At 32.1% G+C, this 21,291-nt stretch overlaps 1 protein-coding gene across 7 annotated transcripts in view; it reads left to right on the forward strand.

Annotated features, from left to right (window-relative positions):
* Nucleotides 1-21,280, forward strand: part of LOC143065464 (zinc finger CCCH domain-containing protein 10-like) — a 125,594-nt gene extending 104,314 nt beyond the window's left edge. For all 7 annotated transcript variants that reach the window (XM_076239040.1, XM_076239038.1, XM_076239039.1 and 4 more), the window contains 2 exons: nt 2,542-3,763; nt 19,168-21,280. In XM_076239040.1, coding sequence (XP_076095155.1) covers nt 2,685-3,749 — 1,065 coding nt within the window. In that variant the 5' untranslated portion in view covers nt 2,542-2,684 and the 3' untranslated portion in view covers nt 3,750-3,763; nt 19,168-21,280. The remainder of the gene's footprint in view (nt 1-2,541; nt 3,764-19,167) is intronic.
* The last annotated feature ends 11 nt before the right edge of the window (nt 21,281-21,291 follow it).

Consider the following 21,291-nt stretch of genomic DNA (forward strand, 5'->3'; position numbering starts at 1 on the left):
TCATTGGCAATCATATTATATCTTCTTGGTCTCTGGTTTAAAGTTATATCTAAAGAATACCTTAAAAGAATTTATAAGAAACCAGTTTATATATTCTAACTGGTTACAACTCACAAAATCAATATTTAACATCTTTTCTGTAGGAATTTTGTTTTCTTCAATTATGACATTCATCGTTTGAAAAACTTAACATTTCAATTCTTCTTAGTTAGAATATTGACATTTAGTTTAAACATCAAGTTTCAATTTTGTTGTTGCTATGAAAATGTTGTCAGCAGATGAGGCAGCCATGCTATTATTGTCTTATATAAACACATTTCATGTAGGCGTTATCCACGACTGAGAAAACTCTGCATTCATGGAATTAAATGGTAAGAAAGAAGGTTGGCAATACAAGGGAACTTTTATAAAGACATGTAAATGCTATGGACTGTTACATACATATTAAAGTGAAGGTGTTATCTAACCGTGATCTGTGTTTATCATTGTAATAGTATGTCATTTCCTCTAGCTAACATCAGCTAACATCAAAGACAGCTCTGATTGTTATAGCATGTGTACAGCTTGTAATTTAGGGGGGTGAGGTAAACACTATCAATATAACATATGCACAATAGCTGGCTTGTCTGAAGTCTTATTCAATTATAATTATTCACTTAAATGCATGACAAGTATTGCATGCATTTTAATGGTCCAATTATTATGTTTAATGTGTGGGAAATAATAAAACAAATAATTACACAATTGATGTTTCTGTTAATTTTTTAAAATGAGTCTGTAAAGTGTGAAATTTTCATTTTATGTTCGGGTGTTTTGAATTAAAGCAAATATTTATTTAGCGATTTTCAAAAGCTATATACAGCAAAATGTTCTCTTTTATAATAGGATGTCCTGTCTTATTAATAGTCTTGTAAGTATTTGTCAGCCATAGTCTGCAGATATAAAGCATTTGTCAATTGTTACTTCTCAAAGTTAAGTCACAAGCATAAATTTGGTATTTCGTCATCACAGTAAAAAGGGGAACAATAGTCTTTCAATTCAGACTTATTCTTGACTGTAAACTTTTGAATTGAAATATCTGTTGCATACATACAATTCTGTCTTTTAAGAGGGTTTTCCAGAAGTATGATATAGTGGAGGACATTAGTTAAATATTGACAATTTTCACTTTTTACCATTCCGGAGTTATTGTCCTTGGTCTATTGATATGTCGTTTCTGTACTTATGGCCACATGATCAATGCTTTAAAAGTGTTATATGTTGTTACTGATGAAAAAATGAAGATCAGATTTGATATTGACGATTTTTAATTTTGCTGTCAAGGAGTTATGGTTCTTGAAGATTGAAAAATTGAACTTTTTATTGTTTCTTTGCAATAACTTGTGAACTGTTCAATCAATGATAAAAAAAAAATGTTCATATGCTGTTTCTAATGACAAAATGGTTTTTCAAATTTTGATATTGATGATTTTCGTTTTCACCGTTCAGGAGTTCTGGTCCTTGATAGATTTGAAAATAGACTAAAGAATGTGACAGGTTAAAAAAGCATGAAAGGGCATTTCAAAATATAGAAAACCCAGTTATCTGTCAGTTTGACAGGTCATTTCTTTCATGTTCTTGTTCTGGTTTGCCAGAGTCTTTTAAAGAAATCTACCATATATACCAATTATTGATGTTGAATACATTGTTATTGTTTCTTACACATAAGTTAAATGGACCATTACCTCTGTTATATGACTGTATAAGTAAAATGGATCAACCTCTGTCATACCTGATGATGACTGTAAAACCAAAAGGTTAAGTGAAGTTTAAGGTTTCTATTGTTATATTTGATACATTTGTACAAACCATCAAAATCTGGAAACCTGAAACTATCTGTGTGTTGATATAGGTTGAAGCCTGAAGCCCTTAATAATGATGTATGACTGAAATCAAGTAGAGTTAGGTAAAGAAACCTGAACCTTTTTGTAGGCTGATATAGTTTGAAGCCTGAAGCCCATATTTAATGATGGATATGTATAAGTATCATTAACCAGTTTGATAAAAAATATCTGTCTATCAAAGGATCTATAATTTGTCAATTTATAAGTTTATTTTGTTTAGAGAAGAATTATTGTACAGTGATGGGGAAGGGAAATAGCTTGCAGTGTTGTCGTTTCTCAGAGACTTAGAATTTGTAAAAAGTCAAAACTTTGATTCTAAGTTCTTATCAGTTAATGTAATTTGATGAGTACTTTTTAGGGGGGAGGGATGAAAAAGATGCTGTTTTTTGGGAATACATGATATTGAGAGCAATCAGGAATATTTAGAGTAAGAGAGTATATTATTGTTGTCACCCATGCAATCTCCAAAAATGAATTCACATATATTTTATTATGCATATATATAAACATGAACATCTTATACAATATAGTTATTTTTCATCATTATCTGGCAGACCTATAGTTGTATGTTTAAATGCTTTGCGTACATATATTGCATTTGCGCAGCATTGCTTCTATTGGGACCGGCGTACATCACACTTATCTGTTTTACTTGCAGATTCAAACAGAGGATGCAGTGATGAGGCCAGCAGTCCGAGCTCTGATATAGCAAAATATTCATCTGTTTATTGACATTGAGCTTTCTCTTAACTTGGGAATATTTCTTTTCTGTGCTTTTGTAAACTTTACTAACTTATAATTATGTCAGAAAATAGTGATACAAGCGAGGACAGTCAAAGATATTTAAATGGCAAAGATCAGGATGACATTTGTCGGGATTATTTGCGCAATGTATGCAAGCGTGGAAGAAGGTGTAAATACAGGCATCCTAATCCCGATGAAGCTCGCAATTTAGGTAGAAAACACGACATAACAATATGTCATGACTATCAAAATACTGGTTGTCGAAGACAAAATTGTAAATTTCTTCACATTACACGTGAGGAGGAGGAACATTTCAAACAAACTGGACAGTTGCCTGTACGATTGCAACAGGCTGCAGCTCTCGGCATGGGGGCACCACCAAATGTTGACATTCCACTTTTACGAGGTGAAGTTCCAATATGCAAAGACAATTTAAAAGGAAATTGCAAAAGGGGAAATAAATGCAAATATAGGCACGTAGGTATGGAGGATTATGAGAGAGAGAAACGTCATGATCAAAGAAATAATAAGATGTATGACCCTTATGATGAATCTGATCGGTATGAAGGGTATGAGGGATTTTCAGGTAAGCGGAGACGAACAGATAGAGACTTTGACGGATATAATGGATTTGAAACAAGGTATCCTATACCTACCCGTCCTTATAGTTATCAGTTACTTGAAGAAGAGAATGGAATGTTACGTAGAAAAGTGGAGGAACTTAAAAAACAAGTTGCAGACTTAACTGCAACTAATGAAGTATTACTAGAACAAAATGCACGTTATCGAGTAAGCCGACCAAATGTTCAACAAGCCGTAAATGGAGTGGCTGCACAACCACCCCAGTCCCTAAATCATCTAGCAACTAGTTTAGCGCAGCAAATAGCACTTAATAGTGAATTAGTTAACCAGCATGCATTGCAGCAGCGATTAGCGAGGGAAATGGCAAATGGTCCTGGAAATTTATCTCTGAATGTTCCGGTCTCTCTTCCACAGAACAACATGTCCATGTCAGCGGTGTCCATGCATCAAGGTGGAGCTGGGCTAGTGTCCTACCCAATAGTATCCCAGGGAATGAGGTCCAAAGGCATCCCTAACAGTCTGGGTCCATTAACCTCCTGAGCAGCCAGTCTATGGTAAGTACACTGTTACTTTATCATGTTAAAAGTACCAGCGAGTTAATGTCACACAAGTCTACTAAAATCAAATGAGAATCTCATGAAAAAGATATAATTAATCTGGTTAACAGAAAAGATAATCTCACTAATGCTGTGTTGAAAAAAGAATGGCTGTTTGCCAAATTGTTAATTTGTTTGTGTTAAATTAGCAGTATTGTGAACAGTTATGCTTTATTTGTTTTGGTCACAGTGAATTCATCTGATGTTTAGGTTCTTCACAGGAATGTAGTAATTAGTAAAAGTATTTTGTTTAATCAAAAACATGTGTTTTGTTAATGAAAGGTGTTTTTGGGTGTGCCGGCATTATAAAAAAATGAAAAAGATTTTTTCATTTATAAAATCTTGGTCCACATACTATAACAACCAGTAGCAGATTTTCATCTCCCCTTTTTGTTAGCTCACCTGGCCCGAAGGGCCAAGTGAGCTTTTCCCATCACTTTGCGTCCGGCGTCGTCGTCCGTCGTCGTCGTTAACTTTTACAAAAATCTTCTCCTCTGAAACTACTGGGCCAAATTAAACCAAACTTGGCCACTGTCATCATTGGGGTATCTAGTTTAAAAAATATGTCCGGTGACCCGGCCAACCAACCAAGATGGCCACCATGGCTAAAAATAGAACATAGGGGTGAAATGCAGTTTTTGGCTTATAACTCAAAAACCAAAGCATTTAGAGCAAATCTGACAAGGGGTAAAATTGTTTATCAGGTCAAGATCTATCTGCCCTGAAATTTTCAGATGAATCGGACAACCCGTTGTTGGGTTGCTGCCCCTGAATTGGTAATTGTCGAGCCTTCGACTTTAGTCGAAAAAGCGAGACTAAGCGATCCTACATTCCGTGGAACCCTTACGAATTTTTTTAAGGAAATTTTGCTGTTTTTGGTTATCTTGAATATTATTATAGATAGAGATAAACTGTAAACAGCAATAATGTTCAGCAAAGTAAGATTTACAAAAAAGTCAACGTGACCGAAATGGTCAGTTGACCCCTTTAGGAGTTATTGTCCTTCTTAGTCCATTTTTAACCATTTTTCGTAAATCTTAGTAATCTTTTACAAAAATCTTCTCCTCTGAAACTTTTGGGCCAAATTAATCCAAACTGTGTCACAATCATCATTGGGGTATCTAGTTTAAAAAATGTGTCCCGTGACCCCGTCAACCAACCAAGATGGCCGCCATGACTAAAAATAGAACATAGGGGTAAAATGCGGTTTTTGGCTTATAACTCAAAAACCAAAGCATTTAGGCCTAAAAAAAAAAGATATGTGTTTCCGGTAATATCATTTTGAAAAATAGGGTCAGTAGGTCGGAATTCTTTTTTTTTTTTTTTTTTTTTTTTTTTGACATCGTAAATGAAATCCGGAAAATTATCATGTTTTTTCCAAGTCCGGATCCGTAATTAGTTTCAAAAACCGGAAGTGTGCCATTTGCAATGTTTTTGAAGCACCTGCTGTGCAAATTTCTTGATTTTAACCTATTTGGAATACCTTTTGACATTAATAAAATGTTTTACTGGCTTTCTATGCAAGAGGAAGCAAGAGAGAAAAAATATTATGTCATCTATCAGAAGCCTGTGTCAAAAACAGGGTCGGTTGATAAATTTTTTTATTTTTTTTTTTGGAAGATCCAATAAAAAAGTTAGGGTCGGGGCTAAAAAAATAGGGTCGGTCGGGTTACCGGAAACACGGATCTTTTTTTTCTCGGCCTTAGAGCAAATCTGACAGGGTTAAATTGTTCATCAGGTCAAGATCTATCTGCCCTTAAATTTTCAGATGAATCGGACAACCCGTTGTTGGGTTGCTGCCCCTGAATTGGTAATTTTAAGGAAATTTGCTGTTTTGGTTTATTATCTTGAATATTATTATAGATAGAGATAAACTGTAAACAGCAATAATGTTCAGCAAAGTAAGATTTACAAATAAGTCAACATGACCAAAATGGTCAGTTGACCCCTTTAGGAGTTATTGCCCTTTATAGTCAATTTTTAACTATTTTTCGTAAATCTTAGTAATCTTTTACAAAAATCATCTCCTCTGAAACTACTGGACCAAATTAATCCAAACTTGGCCACAATCATCATTGGGGTATCTAGTTAAAAAATGTGTCCGGTGACCCGGTCAACCAACCAAGATGGCCGTCATGGCTAAAAATAGAACATAGGGGTAAAATGCAGTTTTTGGCTTATAACTCAAAAACCAAAGCATTTAGAGCAAATCTAACGTGGGTAAAATTGTTCATCAGGTCAACATCTATTTGCCCTTAAATTTTCAGATATATCGGACAACCCGTTGTTGGGTTGCTGCCCCTGAATTGGTAATTTTATGGAAATTTTACTGTTTTGGGTTATTATCTTGAATATTATTATAGATAGAGATAAACTGTAAACAGCAATAATGTTCAGCAAAGTAAGATTTACAAATAAGTCAACTTGACCGAAATGGTCAGTTGACCCCTTTAGGAGTTATTGCCCTTTATAGTCAATTTTTAACCATTTTTCGTAAATATTAGTAATCTTTTACAAAAAATCTTCTCCTTTGAAACTACTGGGTTAAATTAATCCAAACTTGGCCACAATCATTTCTGGGGTATTTAGTTTAAAAAATGTGTCTGGTGACCCGGCAATCCAACCAAGATGGCCGCCATGACTAAAAATAGAACATAGGGGTAAAATGCAGTTTTTGGCTTATAACTCAAAAACCAAAGCATTTAGAGCAAATCTGACTGGGGTAAAATTGTTTATCAGGTCAAGATCTATCTGCCCTTAAATTTTCAGATGAATCGGACAACCTGTTGTTGGGTTGCTGCCCCTAAATTGGTTATTTTAAGGAAATTTTGCTGTTTTTATACGACCGCAAAAATTATAATTTTTCGTCGGATATTGCTATCACGTTGGCGTCGTCGTCGTCCGAATACTTTTAGTTTTCGCACTTTAACTTTAGTAAAAGTGAATAGAAATCAATGAAATTTTAACACAAGGTTTATGACCATAAAAGGAAGGTTGGGATTGATTTTGGGAGTTTTGGTCCCAACATTTTAGGAATTAGGGGCTAAAAAGGGCCCAAATAAGCATTTTCTTGGTTTTCGCACTATAACTTTAGTTTAAGTAAATAGAAATCTGTGAAATTTTGACACAAGGTTTATGACCACAAAAGGAAGGTAGGAATGATTTTTAATGTTTTGGTTCCAACAGTTTAGGAATTAGGGGCCAAAAAAGCCCAAATAAGCATTATTCTTGGTTTTCGCACAATAACTTTAGTATAAGTGAATAGAAATCAATGAAAATAAAACACAAGGTTTATGACCACAAAAGGAAGGTTGTGATTGATTTTGGGAGTTGAGGTCTTAACAGTTTAGGAATAAGGGGCCAAAAAGGGGCCCAAATAAGCATTATTCTTGGTTTTCGCACCATAACTTTAGTATAAGTAAATAGAAATCTATGAAATTTTAAACACAAGGTTTATGACCATAAAAGGAAGGTTGGGTTTGATTTTGGGAGTTTTGGTCCCAACAGTTTAGGAATAAGGGGCTCAAAGGGTCCAAAATTGAACTTTGTTTGATTTCACCATTCAGTGATAACAAGCACTTTATTTTACATTTTAATATTTTATGATGTATTTAAATGAGTAGTTATTGTTGCAAACTCCATTAGAAATTTGAATTGAGATCAGTTTTAGAAGAAGGGAAAGGGGGATGTGAAAAAAAAATGGGGGGGGGGGGGGGTAAATTTTTCTCATTTTGGATTTCATAAATAAAAAGAAAATTTCTTCAAACATTTTTTTGAGATGATTAATATTCAACAGCATAGTGAATTGCTCAAAGGCAAAAAAATATTTTAAGTTCATTAGACCACATTCATTCTGTGTCAGAAACCTATGCTGTGTCAACTATTTCATCACAATCCAAATTTAGAGCTGAATCCAGCTTGAATGTTGTGTCCATACTTGCCCCAACCATTCAGGGTTCAACCTCTGCGGTCGTATAAAGCTGCGCCCTGCGGAGCATCTGGTTGGTTATAAATTAACTATTATAGATAGAGATAACCTGTAAACAGCAATAATGTTTAGAAAAACATGATTTACAAATAAGTCAACATGACTGAAATGGTCAATTGACCCCCTAAGGAGTTATTGTCCTTTATAGTCAATTTTTAACAATTTTCATAAAATTTGTAAATTTTTACTAACATTTTCCACTGAAACTACTGGGCCAAGTTCATTATAGATAGAGATAATTGTAAGCAGCAAGAATGTTCAGTAAAGTAAGATGTACAAACACATCACTATCACCAAAACACAATTTTATCATGAATCTATCTGCTTCTTTTGTTTAATATTCACATATACCAAGGTGAGCGACACAGGCTCTTTAGAGCCTCTAGTCTTCCTTATTTAACAAACAGCTGCATTCAAAAGATAGATAAATCATAACATTCAGCACAAAATTATCAGCTCGTATTACACAATCAAAGTCACTTTTTATTATACTTCACACAAAAACATGTCTCAGTTATTATTGAAACTAAAGTTGTAATGTATCTTAAAAATCCTGGCTGAAGCAAGTTACAGAAGATTCACAATTAACAAAATCCAGTTTTGGAATATTACACCTCTGTTCAAAAGATATAATAAATACAAATCAGGGTGAAATTTAACCAAAACCTAGCGAACACATACCTTTCAGTGGAAAACTTAAGTCATTTGATGTCATACCACATTTGGTATTAAATTTTGCCTATTTAACACACACACACAGACAATAAGACCAAGAAGTAAGGTATTTTTTCAGATTGTTTGATGTTATATTTATAATTTTATGGTAAAAAGTGTCAATAAAACTGTGGAACACAGAAAATTGACTTGTAGTGGGTTTTTAACTGTTTTGTTGAAGGGCAAACAAGAATTTAATTAAATTATTTCAGTTTTTTTCACAATTTTTTTGGTGTTTCATTAAAATTTTATGCACATTTCATTGATTAATTTGATATTGTGAAACGTTGAGCTAATCCCACAATGGATAATTATTGAATTATAAATAATACTTTATGTTCAAAGAATATGTTACATGAAGAAGGAATGATTTCTAAATATATTGAACACAGTATATGCGTTCTAAGTGTAATTTATGTGATACTTATGGTGGAACAAAGTTGTGAAGTTAAAAACTATAAGTATAAACATATGAGTAAGTGTATGAAGGGGCAACATAACAAGAAACTGCACAATAATTCATGGGTCTGTTTGATGGTTTAATACTTCTAAATATAAGATAATGTAGCACTCTTGATTACAGAACTATAGAACCTTAAGTTTAAGTCTGAGATGAACTATATATCAATTGTGTAATGATATTTTAGACATTGATATACTTACACAGAAAAAGCTGTAATAAAATAACTGTTTATACTTTATCTATTTGTTGGCATGGTGATGTTTTCTACATAAGAGAGAGAGTTGTATTCTGATGAATTAAGAAGGAGTCTTAAAATAGTCACCACTATATACCGGAGTTTCCAAAGACCATTGTTTTCAGTGGCGGATCCAGAAATTTTCATAAGTGGGGGCCCACTGACTGACCTAAGAGGGGGCCCGCTCCAGTCACACTTCAGTAATTCCCTATATAAGCAACCAAATTTTTTCCCAAAAGGGGGGGTCCGGGGCCCCCTGGCCCCCCTCTAAATCCGCCTCTGGTTTTTTGGGATGACCTCAATTGTAAATTTGAATTTCTTGGTTACTTTGTTTCAGATTATTGTTTCCTAAATATAATATGAAACAGAGCAGTTAATATAGAAAATGAAATGCTATGTCTGTTACCTTAATGGTAAATCAACACTAAGAATCCATGACTTCTGATTGTCTTTCATTTCTTTTACAATATATGAGAGTCTCACTTGCCATCAACTATAATGGATATTTAAGATCTTCAGTCTTTGGTTATCTCATCAACAGTTACATTTTTGTTCCCTTTGGAGATTCCGTATCTAGTTATCGGAATTCCAATGGGGACTAACTGTGCACCACTTATTGCAGACCTGTTTTTGTATTGCTATGAGTTACAATTTATGACAAAAATCAGCAAAGACCCATCGAAACAACATCTGATACACAAATTTATTAATACTTTTAGATATTTGGATGATATATTGGCTCTCAATAATGACGACTTCAGTATGTATACTAAAGAAATTTATCCTGTTGAACTTACTTTAAATGAAGCTACTACTAATAATGACCACTGCCCTTTCCTCGATCTTGATATATATCATTAACGGAAAGCTTATACTAAAATTTATGATTAAAAAGATGATTTCTCATTTCCTGTCGTTAATTATCCTTTTTAGATGGTGATGTTCCCTTGTCACCATCTTACAGTGTTTATATATCTCAACTTGTACGATTCGCTTGTGTATGTAACAATGTTTTAGATTTTAACGAGAGAAATTTATGTATTACTGAAAAATTATTACACCAGGGTTTTCGATATCACAAACTAGTCAAAACATTTACTAAATTTTATCATCGTATGTATAAGGACATCATTCGTAAATATAGCTCAACATGCAGACTTCTTATACGTTCAGGTATTTCACATCCAATATTTTATGGAAATATTCTTTATAAAGCTCAAAAATGTCAGTATTCACCTCAGAAGCTAACAAAACCTTTAAATAGACTAATTAAGAAGAGATATAGTTACGATACTGTTGTCAGGTCATTAAAGATTGCATATTTTGGCGTTAATATTGATTCACTTATAGGGTCTTTGCATCGGAACTTAACACATTTATTATTAATAAACCAGTTGTTGGCATGACACGGGTTATGTTCTTCTCATATATGTTATGATGGTATGATACTAAACCCCTCACGGGGAGGATTGTGTCTGATATTCATATAATGAAGACATAATTTTTCAATCAGTTTAATTGAAGTCTGGAGCTGGCATGTCAGTTAACTGCTAGTAGTCTGTTGTTATTTATGTATAATTGTCATTTTGTTTATTTTCTTTGGTTACATCTTCTGACATCAGACTCGGACTTCTTTTGAACTGAATTTTAATGTGCGTATTGTTATGCGTTTACTTTTCTGCATTGGCTAGAGGTATAGGGGGAGGGTTGAGATCTCACAGACATGTTTAACCCCGCCGCATTTTTGCACCTGTCCAAAGTCAGGAGCCTCTGGCCTTTGTTAGTCTTGTATTATTTTAACTTTTAGTTTCTTGTGTACAATTTGGAGTTTAGTATGGTGTTCATTATCACTGAACCAGTATATATTTGTTTAGGGGTCAGCTGAAGGACGCCTCTGGGTGCGAGAATTTCTCGTTGCATTGAAGACCTATTGGTGACCTTCTGCTGTTGTCTGCTCTATGGTCGGGTTGTTGTCTCTTTGACACATTCCCCATTTCCTTTCTCAATTTTATTCTAGTTGTAAAAATGTTTAGTTTGCTTGTACTATGTTTGTTAATGGCACAACCGTGACAGTTTTAATTGTAATACTAACTTGGTCAACTGTATTTTATCTATAGTTCTTAGCATGTTTTAGTAATAAGTAGGTTAAGTGCTATAGGAATAAATTAGTGTAAGGTCAACCATATTTGGTTCATAGAATCAATTTAAGAACTAAAGATTTACATGTCTGATGGACAAGTCACATGACCTTGATTACTCTTTCATTGGTCCATAAATTAATAAATTAACATTAAATTTTATACATACATTGATACATACAATTTTTAAGTCATTTCAGACCTTTTGGTATCTGTTATCTATTTTACAGCCTTAAATAATGTTTTCTGTGCAATGTATTATAAACTACATTTTAATAGCATTACTTATGTGTGTAGCATTTCCTGAAATCTTGTATTTTTGTTCAATGCATGTTCAACAGTAGATTATACAATCCAAATGTAAAAAAACTCAAAAAAAAAATTGTAGTTATCATTTAGTAAATGTCAAAGTTTATATTATCTATTTCTTCAGAATTTAGTCAGTAGAAACTAGATTGTTATTGCACTTCAAGAACTCAATCCCAAAGATGATGTGTTGTTAAAATGTAATTATTCTTCAATGAAATGTTATGATTTATGTGATAAATGAACATTTCAATCATCATTAAACTGTAGGCAAGTATAATCAGATTTGGTTTACTATAAAACTTCTATATACTTCAAAATCACTTGTGAATATGATGGATTGACTTAAAATTTATTAAATAAAATAAAACTTTACCCTATTAAACTTTCACTTCTTGACAATCGTAGAAAACTTGTTGATTTTGGTAGGTTTTCCAGTTTAAGTTCATCAATTTGTGCATACTTAAAGTTAACTTTAGAAATATCAGTCAAAAGAATATAACAAGCCACACATTGCAAACACATCCATTTGGAATTTTTTTTAAAATTGAGAATGGAAATGGGGAATGTGTCAAAGAGACAACCCGACCATAGAACAGACAACAGCAGAAGGTCACCAACAGTCTTCAATGTAGCGAGAAATTCCCACACCTGGAGGCATCCTTCAGCTGGCCCCTAAACAATTATATATATTAGTTCAGTAGTTTAGTTTAGTGCAAGGCTGCAAAACATTTGTCTGACATCATTTTACGATTTTATAAAAGTTAAAACAGTGTAACTAGGAATTATTTTTTTAAAAAAGAAGGAAATAACTCCTGCTGATAAAAGTTGGGTTTTCAAAGAATAAATGTAGTTGACAGTAAAAGTGACTTGAAAGAATCTCTTTTTAGTGTATTATAGTCTTAGATTTTTGACAAAAAGACTAAAGATGCAACATGTTTTTGAAAGAAAGACTAGTTGTTTTTATTTTTATCCTGTATTTTACAATACAAATACATGTACAGACAAATGAAGGGAGACATATGTATAGTTTAGGCATGTAGTCTACCATGTCATGTTTCAATGTCAATTTACATATTTTGTATATTTCAGCCCTTTTTCTTACATTGTCTGATTGTAATTATATATACTTGGTCAGACCACATGAAATAAATACAAGACAAATTGAGACTATTTGTAATACATAAATGACAAAATCGTGGCTTTAAGGAATCAAAATTAATGACTTTTTAAAGAAAAATGAAATAAAAACCTCGAACAATTCCACTGTGATGTAATTAATAAGAAAAAAATCCCTTGTTGATTAGATCAAGGAAGCTAGTCAATCATGATTGGATTACTTTTCCTTTTGTAGAAAACTAACCAAATATATCATAATAACGGAGAGACTTTTTCGTGTTAGAATTAATATGCTGGGTTCTATCTGACATGATTAGTTTTGCTGTAATTTACAAAGAAAATCTTAAATACTGCATGACACATCATATATATAGAGAATAATACATGGCAAAATCCGTATCATATGTCGTATCATCCCGAGACATCAATATCAGCCCAAGGGCCTTTAGGCCCGAGGGATGATATTGGTCGAGGGTGATACGGCATGTGATACGGATTTTGCCATGTATTATACGCTTTATCATATATTTCAACAGAAGAGTATTATATTATATGAACTGTTTTCTGATCCCGATAGATTAGCACTGGGTTACCTTCAGTTCTGCTTTTGTCTTGGTTCAAAGCCTTAAAATAACTGCTTATACAAAGCACCTAGATTACCTTACCATTTGCCTGCTGCTGTTTTAAAAATATTTTGTTTATTATTGTATTTATTTGAGTGTTTTGTATTTTTTATAGTTGCATTTAAAGTGCCAAAAAATATGAAAACTTGACGTTCGTGACGTTACATACAATATGAAAACTTGACGTTCGTGACGTTACATACCAAACAATGACGTCATTAAAAAAATGACCTATTTTGAGGAAATTTTTTCTTAAGCAAAAGAAAAACAAAAAACTTTATGTAAAAAATAAAAAAAAAAAAAAAAAGGTATGCGATACGGGTTTTACCATGCGATACGGGGTATGCGATACGGGTTTAGCTATGCGATACGGGGTATGCGATACAGGGTAGGTGATACAGACTGGAAAAACAACCTTTATTAGATATACAAAATAGCTGTATTTTGTACTAAATATATGATAAAACTAAATACTGCATGACGCATCATATATAACTGTAATTGATCAAAGTTTGATGGGATTTGATTTACCTGATTTTGAGTTAATTATGTATGGCTATCTTGGTAGGATATTAACGCAGGTGTTTTATAATTAACTACAATCAGGCGATGCCCTGTAGTCAGTGCTAGGTTTTCTAATTAGTTATAATCAGGTTATTTGTTCATTGATTGGAAGCGAACTGTTTTGTACTGTTTCCAACCTTTATGACCAGTAATTAATAGACTGTTATAATAGTAATTCTATGTGGAGACAGTGGAGTATTATTTTATTACATTGTTATAGCCTTTAAGACCCTGTGATGTTCCACAGCTTAAAGATAAGTCACAATTAAATGCAAAAGCTACAATTTGATTATGAAAAAAATATTGTGAAAATTGTATAGATATAATATTTTTAAACCTTTTTTAAATGTATATCTATACTCAAATAGTTTCGTAAAAAAAATACTATTCTTAAGAACTTTACAAATTTATGGACCAATTTAAAAATGGTGTTGCATTATGAGAACTTCAATGTTTGGGATGTACTGATTGGTCCAGAAATATAGGAACTTCAAGGTTTAGGATGTTCTGATTGGTCCAGAAATATAGGAACTTCAAGGTTTAGGATGTTCTAATTGGTCCTGAGATATTGAAACCTCACTGCAAAGTTTGTTTACATTCTTAAAGGGGTGGTCAAGGTGGCATAATGTAAAAACATATAAGCTCCCAATTCAGTGCCTATAAGTTTAATAGTCAAACGTCAAGTAATACCTGATCAAGGAGTCACATGACAAAAGATACTTTCTTAGTTTTGTCGGTTATACTTGTATCATGCATAGACTTAGTTTAGTCAAACATAAACAGTAATGTTACCAGAGACATATTGTATTATATGTCTCTGATGTTACCAAGTGCTGTTCATTTTTACCATGTTACAATATTAGTTACTATATCAAAGTAACTTATGTTAGAGGTAATTTATCATATTAAAAAGGCATTAGTACTTCTGTGGGTACAAACACTGCAGTGATTATACATTTATTTTAGATTTAAAGCTTCATTAAAATATTATTTAAGTTGCCCCAGTGCCAACGGGAATCTGGTGCCAATGGGAATCTATTATGGAGGTGGATGTATAGATGAGATAAACATTTACCCTCATTCTGATAAACTAAGTTAAAGAGAAGGTAGGCTGGTATAATTTTGGGGCGAATTTGGTAATTGGAATATAGAGAACATACCCAAATGAATTTAGTTTTAAAGAGGAGGTACCCTGGTACATTTTTAGACTTATTAGGTCCTACCAATTTACCAAAAATAGAACATTGTATTACATCATTCCTAATACAACTTGTGAACTTTTGGAATAAAAGCTCTCAGCAAATGTAAGTATTAGACTAGACATATATAATGCTACAGTTGACTATGATATCATTTACTGGGGAAGAATACTTGATATTTTTTTTTGGGGAATTCAGATCAGATGACACCCCTCCTAACGCCCCTCTATGATCATGATGATGCTAAACCTAACTTTTTGTAACCTTTCTTAAAATACATAAATATAAGTAATTCAAGTTTCTGCAAAACAATATTCTACAAAACATTGTCTGACAGTATAAACTGGTGAAAACCAGACTTCTTAAATTACTATAATAAAAAGGAAATTGTATCATTACAGTTTAAAGTGTTCATTTATAAAAGTCCTTATTTGACTATTCAATATTATACAAATTCAGTTAAAAATACCGATATATAGGGAATTAATGTCTACTTAGAATACATTACTGTATATTGGGTCGGTCTAACTGTTTGTCTCTATTTATGTACTCTTCTGATTACCCAGACTGTGTAATGGTCTTACTTTAAGTATTGTACTGTGACAAATCTTAAACGATATTTAGTTGCATAATAATCATTATAATGGAAACTTATTGGGATTGTAAATAGGATTATAACGGAGTGTATGTAAAGGGCTATATTTATTCAGATATATAGGTCTGTTTATAGTGGAAGATACATCAAGGTTCATTGTCTGTCGTGAGAGATAGAAAAATGTTCATTATTTAGACGGTTTTGTCAGTTTTGCAGTTTTCAATAACATTTAAGAATAAGTAATTTTTTAGTAAATATAGCTGAATTGTGTTTTACTACAACCAGACTGGTCTCTAAAAAATTGAAGAAATGAACGAGTATCCACATTTTTTTAATAATAAAAAATGGACTAAATAAAAAAAGATGTGGTATGATTGCCAATGAGACAACTGTCCACAAGACTAGCAGGTTATATGAGAAGTTGTTTTGTAGGGTTTTCTTTACTGTCAACAGTCTTGTAAAAAGATTCATAACTAAAGAATATTCTTATCTGTTCTTCAAATCAGGAACTGACAAACTTTTATATTTTGTGTTAATGTTGAGAGAGGGGTCACTGTCTTGTTTGTGTGTACCTTGCAACACCTTTTATTCTTGATTGAAAATTTCAAGTTAGAATTGGAAGTAGCAAAATTGTTTTATATTGTTTGGAGTAGATGGTACACCACGACAAAATAATTTCCAAACTTTTATTTAACTTTAAATTCTAAACTATTATATACATAATCTTTCAATCAGTTTAATTGAGGTCTGGAGCTGGCATGTCAGTTAACTGCTAGTAGTCTGTTGTTATTTATGTATTATTTTCATTTTATTTATTTTTTGTTTGTTACATCTTCTGACATCGGACTCGGACTTCTCTTGAACTGAATTATAATGTGTGTATTGTTATGCATTTATTTTAATACAACCGCAAAAATTGAAAATTTTTTGTCGTATATTGGTATCACGTTGGCGTCGTCGTCTGCGGTGTCGTCCGATTACTTTTAGTTTTCGCACTCTAACTTTAGTAAAAGTGAATAGAAATCTATGAAATTTTAACACAAGGTTTATGACCACAAAAGGAAGGTTGGGATTGATTTTGGGAGTTTTGGTCCCAACATTTTAGGAATTAGGGGCCAAAAAGGGCCCAAATAAGCATTTTCTTGGTTTTCGCACTATAACTTTAGTTTAAGTAATTTTTAAATAGAAATCTATGAAATTTTGACACAAGGTTTATGACCACAAAAAGGAAGGTTGGGATTGATTTTGGGAGTTTTGGTTCCAACAGTTTAGGAATTAGGGGCCAAAAAGGGCCCAAATAAGCATTATTCTTGGTTTTTGCACAATAAGTTTAGTATAAGTAAATAGAAATCAATGAAATTTAAACATAAGGTTTATGACCACAAAAGGAAGGTTGGGATTGATTTTGGGAGTTGAGGTCCCAACAGTTTAGTAATAAGGGGCCAAAAAGGGGCCCAAATAAGCATTATTCTTGGTTTTTCGCACCATAACTTTAGTATAAGTATATAGAAATCTATGAAATTTAAACACAAGGTTTATGACCATAAAAGGAAAGTTAGGTTTGATTTTGGGAGTTTTGGTCCCAACAGTTTAGGAACAAGGGCCCAAAATTGAACTTTGTTTGATTTCATCAAAAATTGAATAATTGGGGTTCTTTGATATGCCGAATCTAACTGTGTATGTAGATTCTTAATTTTTGGTCCCGTTTTCAAATTGGTCTACATTAAGGTCCAAAGGGTCCAAAATTAAACTTAGTTTGATGTTAACAAAAAACGAATCCTTGGGGTTCTTTGATATGCTGAATCTAAAAATGTACTTAGATTTTTGATTATTGGCCCAGTATTCAAGTTGGTTCAAATCGGGGTCCAAAATTAAACTTTGTTTGATTTCATCAAAAATTGAATAATTGGGGTTCTTTGATATGCCAAATCTAACTGTGTATGTAGATTCTTAATTTTTGATCCCGTTTTCAAATTGGTCTACATTAAAGTCCAAAGGGTCCAAAATTAAACTAAGTTTGATTTTAACAAAAATTGAATTCTTCGGCTTTTTGATATGCTGAATCTAAACATGTACTTAGATTTTTGATTATGGGCCCAGTTTTCAAGTTGGTCCAAATCAGGATCCAAAATTATTATATTAAGTATTGTGCAATAGCAAAAAATTTTCAATTGCACAGTATTCAGCAATAGCAAGAAATCTTTAATTGCACAGTATTGTGCAATAGCAAGAAATTTTCAATTGCACAATATTGCGCAATAGCAAGAAATCTTCAATTGCCCAGTATTGTGCAATAGCAAATATTTTCAATTGCACAGTATTGCGCAATAGCAAGAAATATCTAATTGCACAATATTGTGCAATAGCAAGAAATTTTCAATTGGAGTTATCTTTCTTTGTCCAGAATAGTAGTTGAATCAACTTAAATCATTGTTTTATACAATATACAACGTATTTTCACTTTTGGTACTACCAACTGATAAATTAAAACAATCTTTACCATTCAGAAATAACAAGCACTTTATTTTACATTTTAATATTTTATGATGTATTTAAATGAGTAGTTATTGTTGCAAACTCCATTAGTAATTTGAATTGAGATCAGTTTTGGAAAAAGGGAAAGGGGAATGTGAAAAAAAATGGGGGGGTTAAATTTTTCTCATTTCAGATTTCATAAATAAAAAGAAAATTTCTTCAAACATTGGTGACCTTCAGCTGTTGTCTGCTCTATGATCGGGTTGTTGTCGCTTTGACACATTCCCCATTTCCTTTCTCAATTTTAAGATCAACAGAGCTGCACATTCATATTTTCAAGGCATCACTATATTGGTTAATTATTACAATTTCTAAAGTGACTTTACTGTGTAGGGAATCAGCCATGTCCTTAATTTGGAACTCTTGATTTCATTTAGAAAATTGACAGTCTAATTATCTTCCAACAGGGGCCTCATTAAAACTAGCTTAATTATAGAATTTTCACAACAGAAATTTGTGCATTTCCTGGTAAATAATGTTAAAGGAAATTCCATTTTATCTTTCCAAATAAGATGGTTAATTAATGCTGTCAACAAGTCAGTTAATCTTTAAGATGTATATGATATGATTCTGCAATAAGCTCGGTCATTTCTTTATGTTGATTGTATTACAGGTTTCATTTTATCTTTAATAGCCATCTTCTGTATGCAATGACTGCATCTTGTTATCTTACAAAAAAAAAACTTATAAGAAATGTAGGAGATAATACCAAGGGAGCATTTATAATTCTTAATTGAATTAAATACAGGCAACATCTTGACTATAAACTACAAGACAAATAACTATACTCAAAACTAATATATGCACTTCATATACACCACTAAAAGACTATTATAGGTCTGTATGTTTATATTTTATTCAATGACTTATTTATATTTTCCAGATGTATACCATGGAGATCATAGAGCATAGAGAGAACAGTCCATATATTGATGAGATTACAGGGACAACAGGACAAGAGGGAGATGAGAAGACTATTATCAGTACTATGTATTAAAAGGGAGGCGACTCTTACTTAGGGAACACAAGATCAAAAATTGAAATCATACGATGTTTCATTGTAATTTACATTCTCCAAATTAAAGGAAATAAATTAAAGGAATTTGCAAGCAATGTTCAAAATTTACCAGGAAATATTTTGTTTTTTTTCAGTATTATTTTCACTAAGAAATTGCAAATTTTAACTCATGGCTAAAGAAACTTTTAACAAATCGAAATGTTTTTTTTATTTCCAATCAAATATAATTCCTAGACGCTATCTAAAGTATTTTTGTGATACCACAGTTAAGAATAGATATAAGAAGATGGGGTATGAGTACCAATGAGTAAATATGAAACAATATCTTTATGGTTCCGGTGTACAATGGGAGTATATAGTTTTGACCGAACAATCTTGTGTTTCCAGTCTATCTGGAGAAACTTTCCCACGAGAGACATGTAAAAAGGGCAGTATTGATCGTGTTGAATGGGTCATTGAAAGAGAACTATTGTTTTTATGCTGTATTCATTGTTGAATTATTGATCAAAGTTTGAGAGTCTAGTTAACTTTTCTTTTGTTGTTTATTAAGAATTTATAAGATAATGTTCATGCAGACTGAGTTTAACATTGTAGATACATTTATTGTTTTGTTTGAATAATTTGTAAACATGTTATTGTTTTTGAGTGGAAATAAACCTTTATAAATATCATTGTTGATCATGTAAATTAACCACAAGACGTGGAAAACTAGCTTCATACTTTCAGTTAATTGATTTTTTTTTTTTTATCTTTCTATGTTATTATACTGTAGGCCAAAAGTTAAATTTCTATTTTTTAAACATACATTTTACCTACTACAGAATGTCTATCTTTATATGATATAAAATTAACCTCTGCTACAGGATACATATAATGATACAACTGTGAGACATAAAAACTGATGTCAAATTAAGTACAGTATTTACAAGGAAGATATTTACTGCATTTAAAATACATAAAATTGTCAGATTAACAGCACAAACCACTCTCTAGCACATGTTTGACGTACTTAGTCTGTTTTAAACAGCATTTAATAAAACTTGGAATTCTACTGAACCACTGTAACAAGGTTCTTTTACTTTGCTGATAATTATTGAAAATTTTAATGAACTGTGCTTGTTAAAGAAAACTCTGGTAAAAATCTTTGGATACAATGTTTTACTGCAGATGTTTTTTGTTTGTTATATCTCTATAGTAGCTTAACAGTGCCGTGCTGTATAATGGCCCCCACATACTGTATAAAGGCCCCCACATACTGTAATACTTGAAGATGGTTCTGTTCCATAGTTTATATATAGAGGATTGAACATTATGTTGCTACGTTAATCTCACAATTTTATTTTGTTTTTTTTATAATTTTCCTGCATTCACATGTCAAAAGACAATTTTGCTTATTTTCTCAGTGTATTTTTGTCCATTAATGTTCCAACAATTCTTGAAAAAGTACAATTTCACAAAGCTGGGAAAAAAGCTATTTGAGAGTTGGTTTGTTTGTATATGGTATAAGAGAGATAACTCATTTTACATTCGTTTGAAAGAGAAGTGTGAATGCTATTATCATATGGGTCCCATAAACTTACAAAATGTTTATATTTTTACATGTCATGTAAATGGATCATACTTTGTGATGTAGAATAGTTATGCAACATGTTTCCATGGTTATGTGATGTAGAGTAGTTATGCAACATGTTTCCATGGTTATGAGTGTTATCATTACATTTGAACAGTATAAATTATCACAAGATTGCTGTCTATATTATGTTTATGAGAAGACAAAGAATATCTTACTTCATCTGAATTATACATGTTCACTGCCATGTTTTCAGTTCATTATTTAATAACATGATGATAATTTCCACAATCAGTCCATGATTTTGTACAGTATTTTGGATGCCAGCATATTGTAATAAAGGCTTTCTACCAAAATTCTGTATAATCAAAATTCTATATTTTGATAAAATAAAAAATTGTTAATATATGAGTTTTTTT

This window comes from Mytilus galloprovincialis, chromosome 2 (assembly GCF_965363235.1).
Source record: "Mytilus galloprovincialis chromosome 2, xbMytGall1.hap1.1, whole genome shotgun sequence".
NCBI lineage: Eukaryota > Metazoa > Mollusca > Bivalvia > Mytilida > Mytilidae > Mytilus > Mytilus galloprovincialis.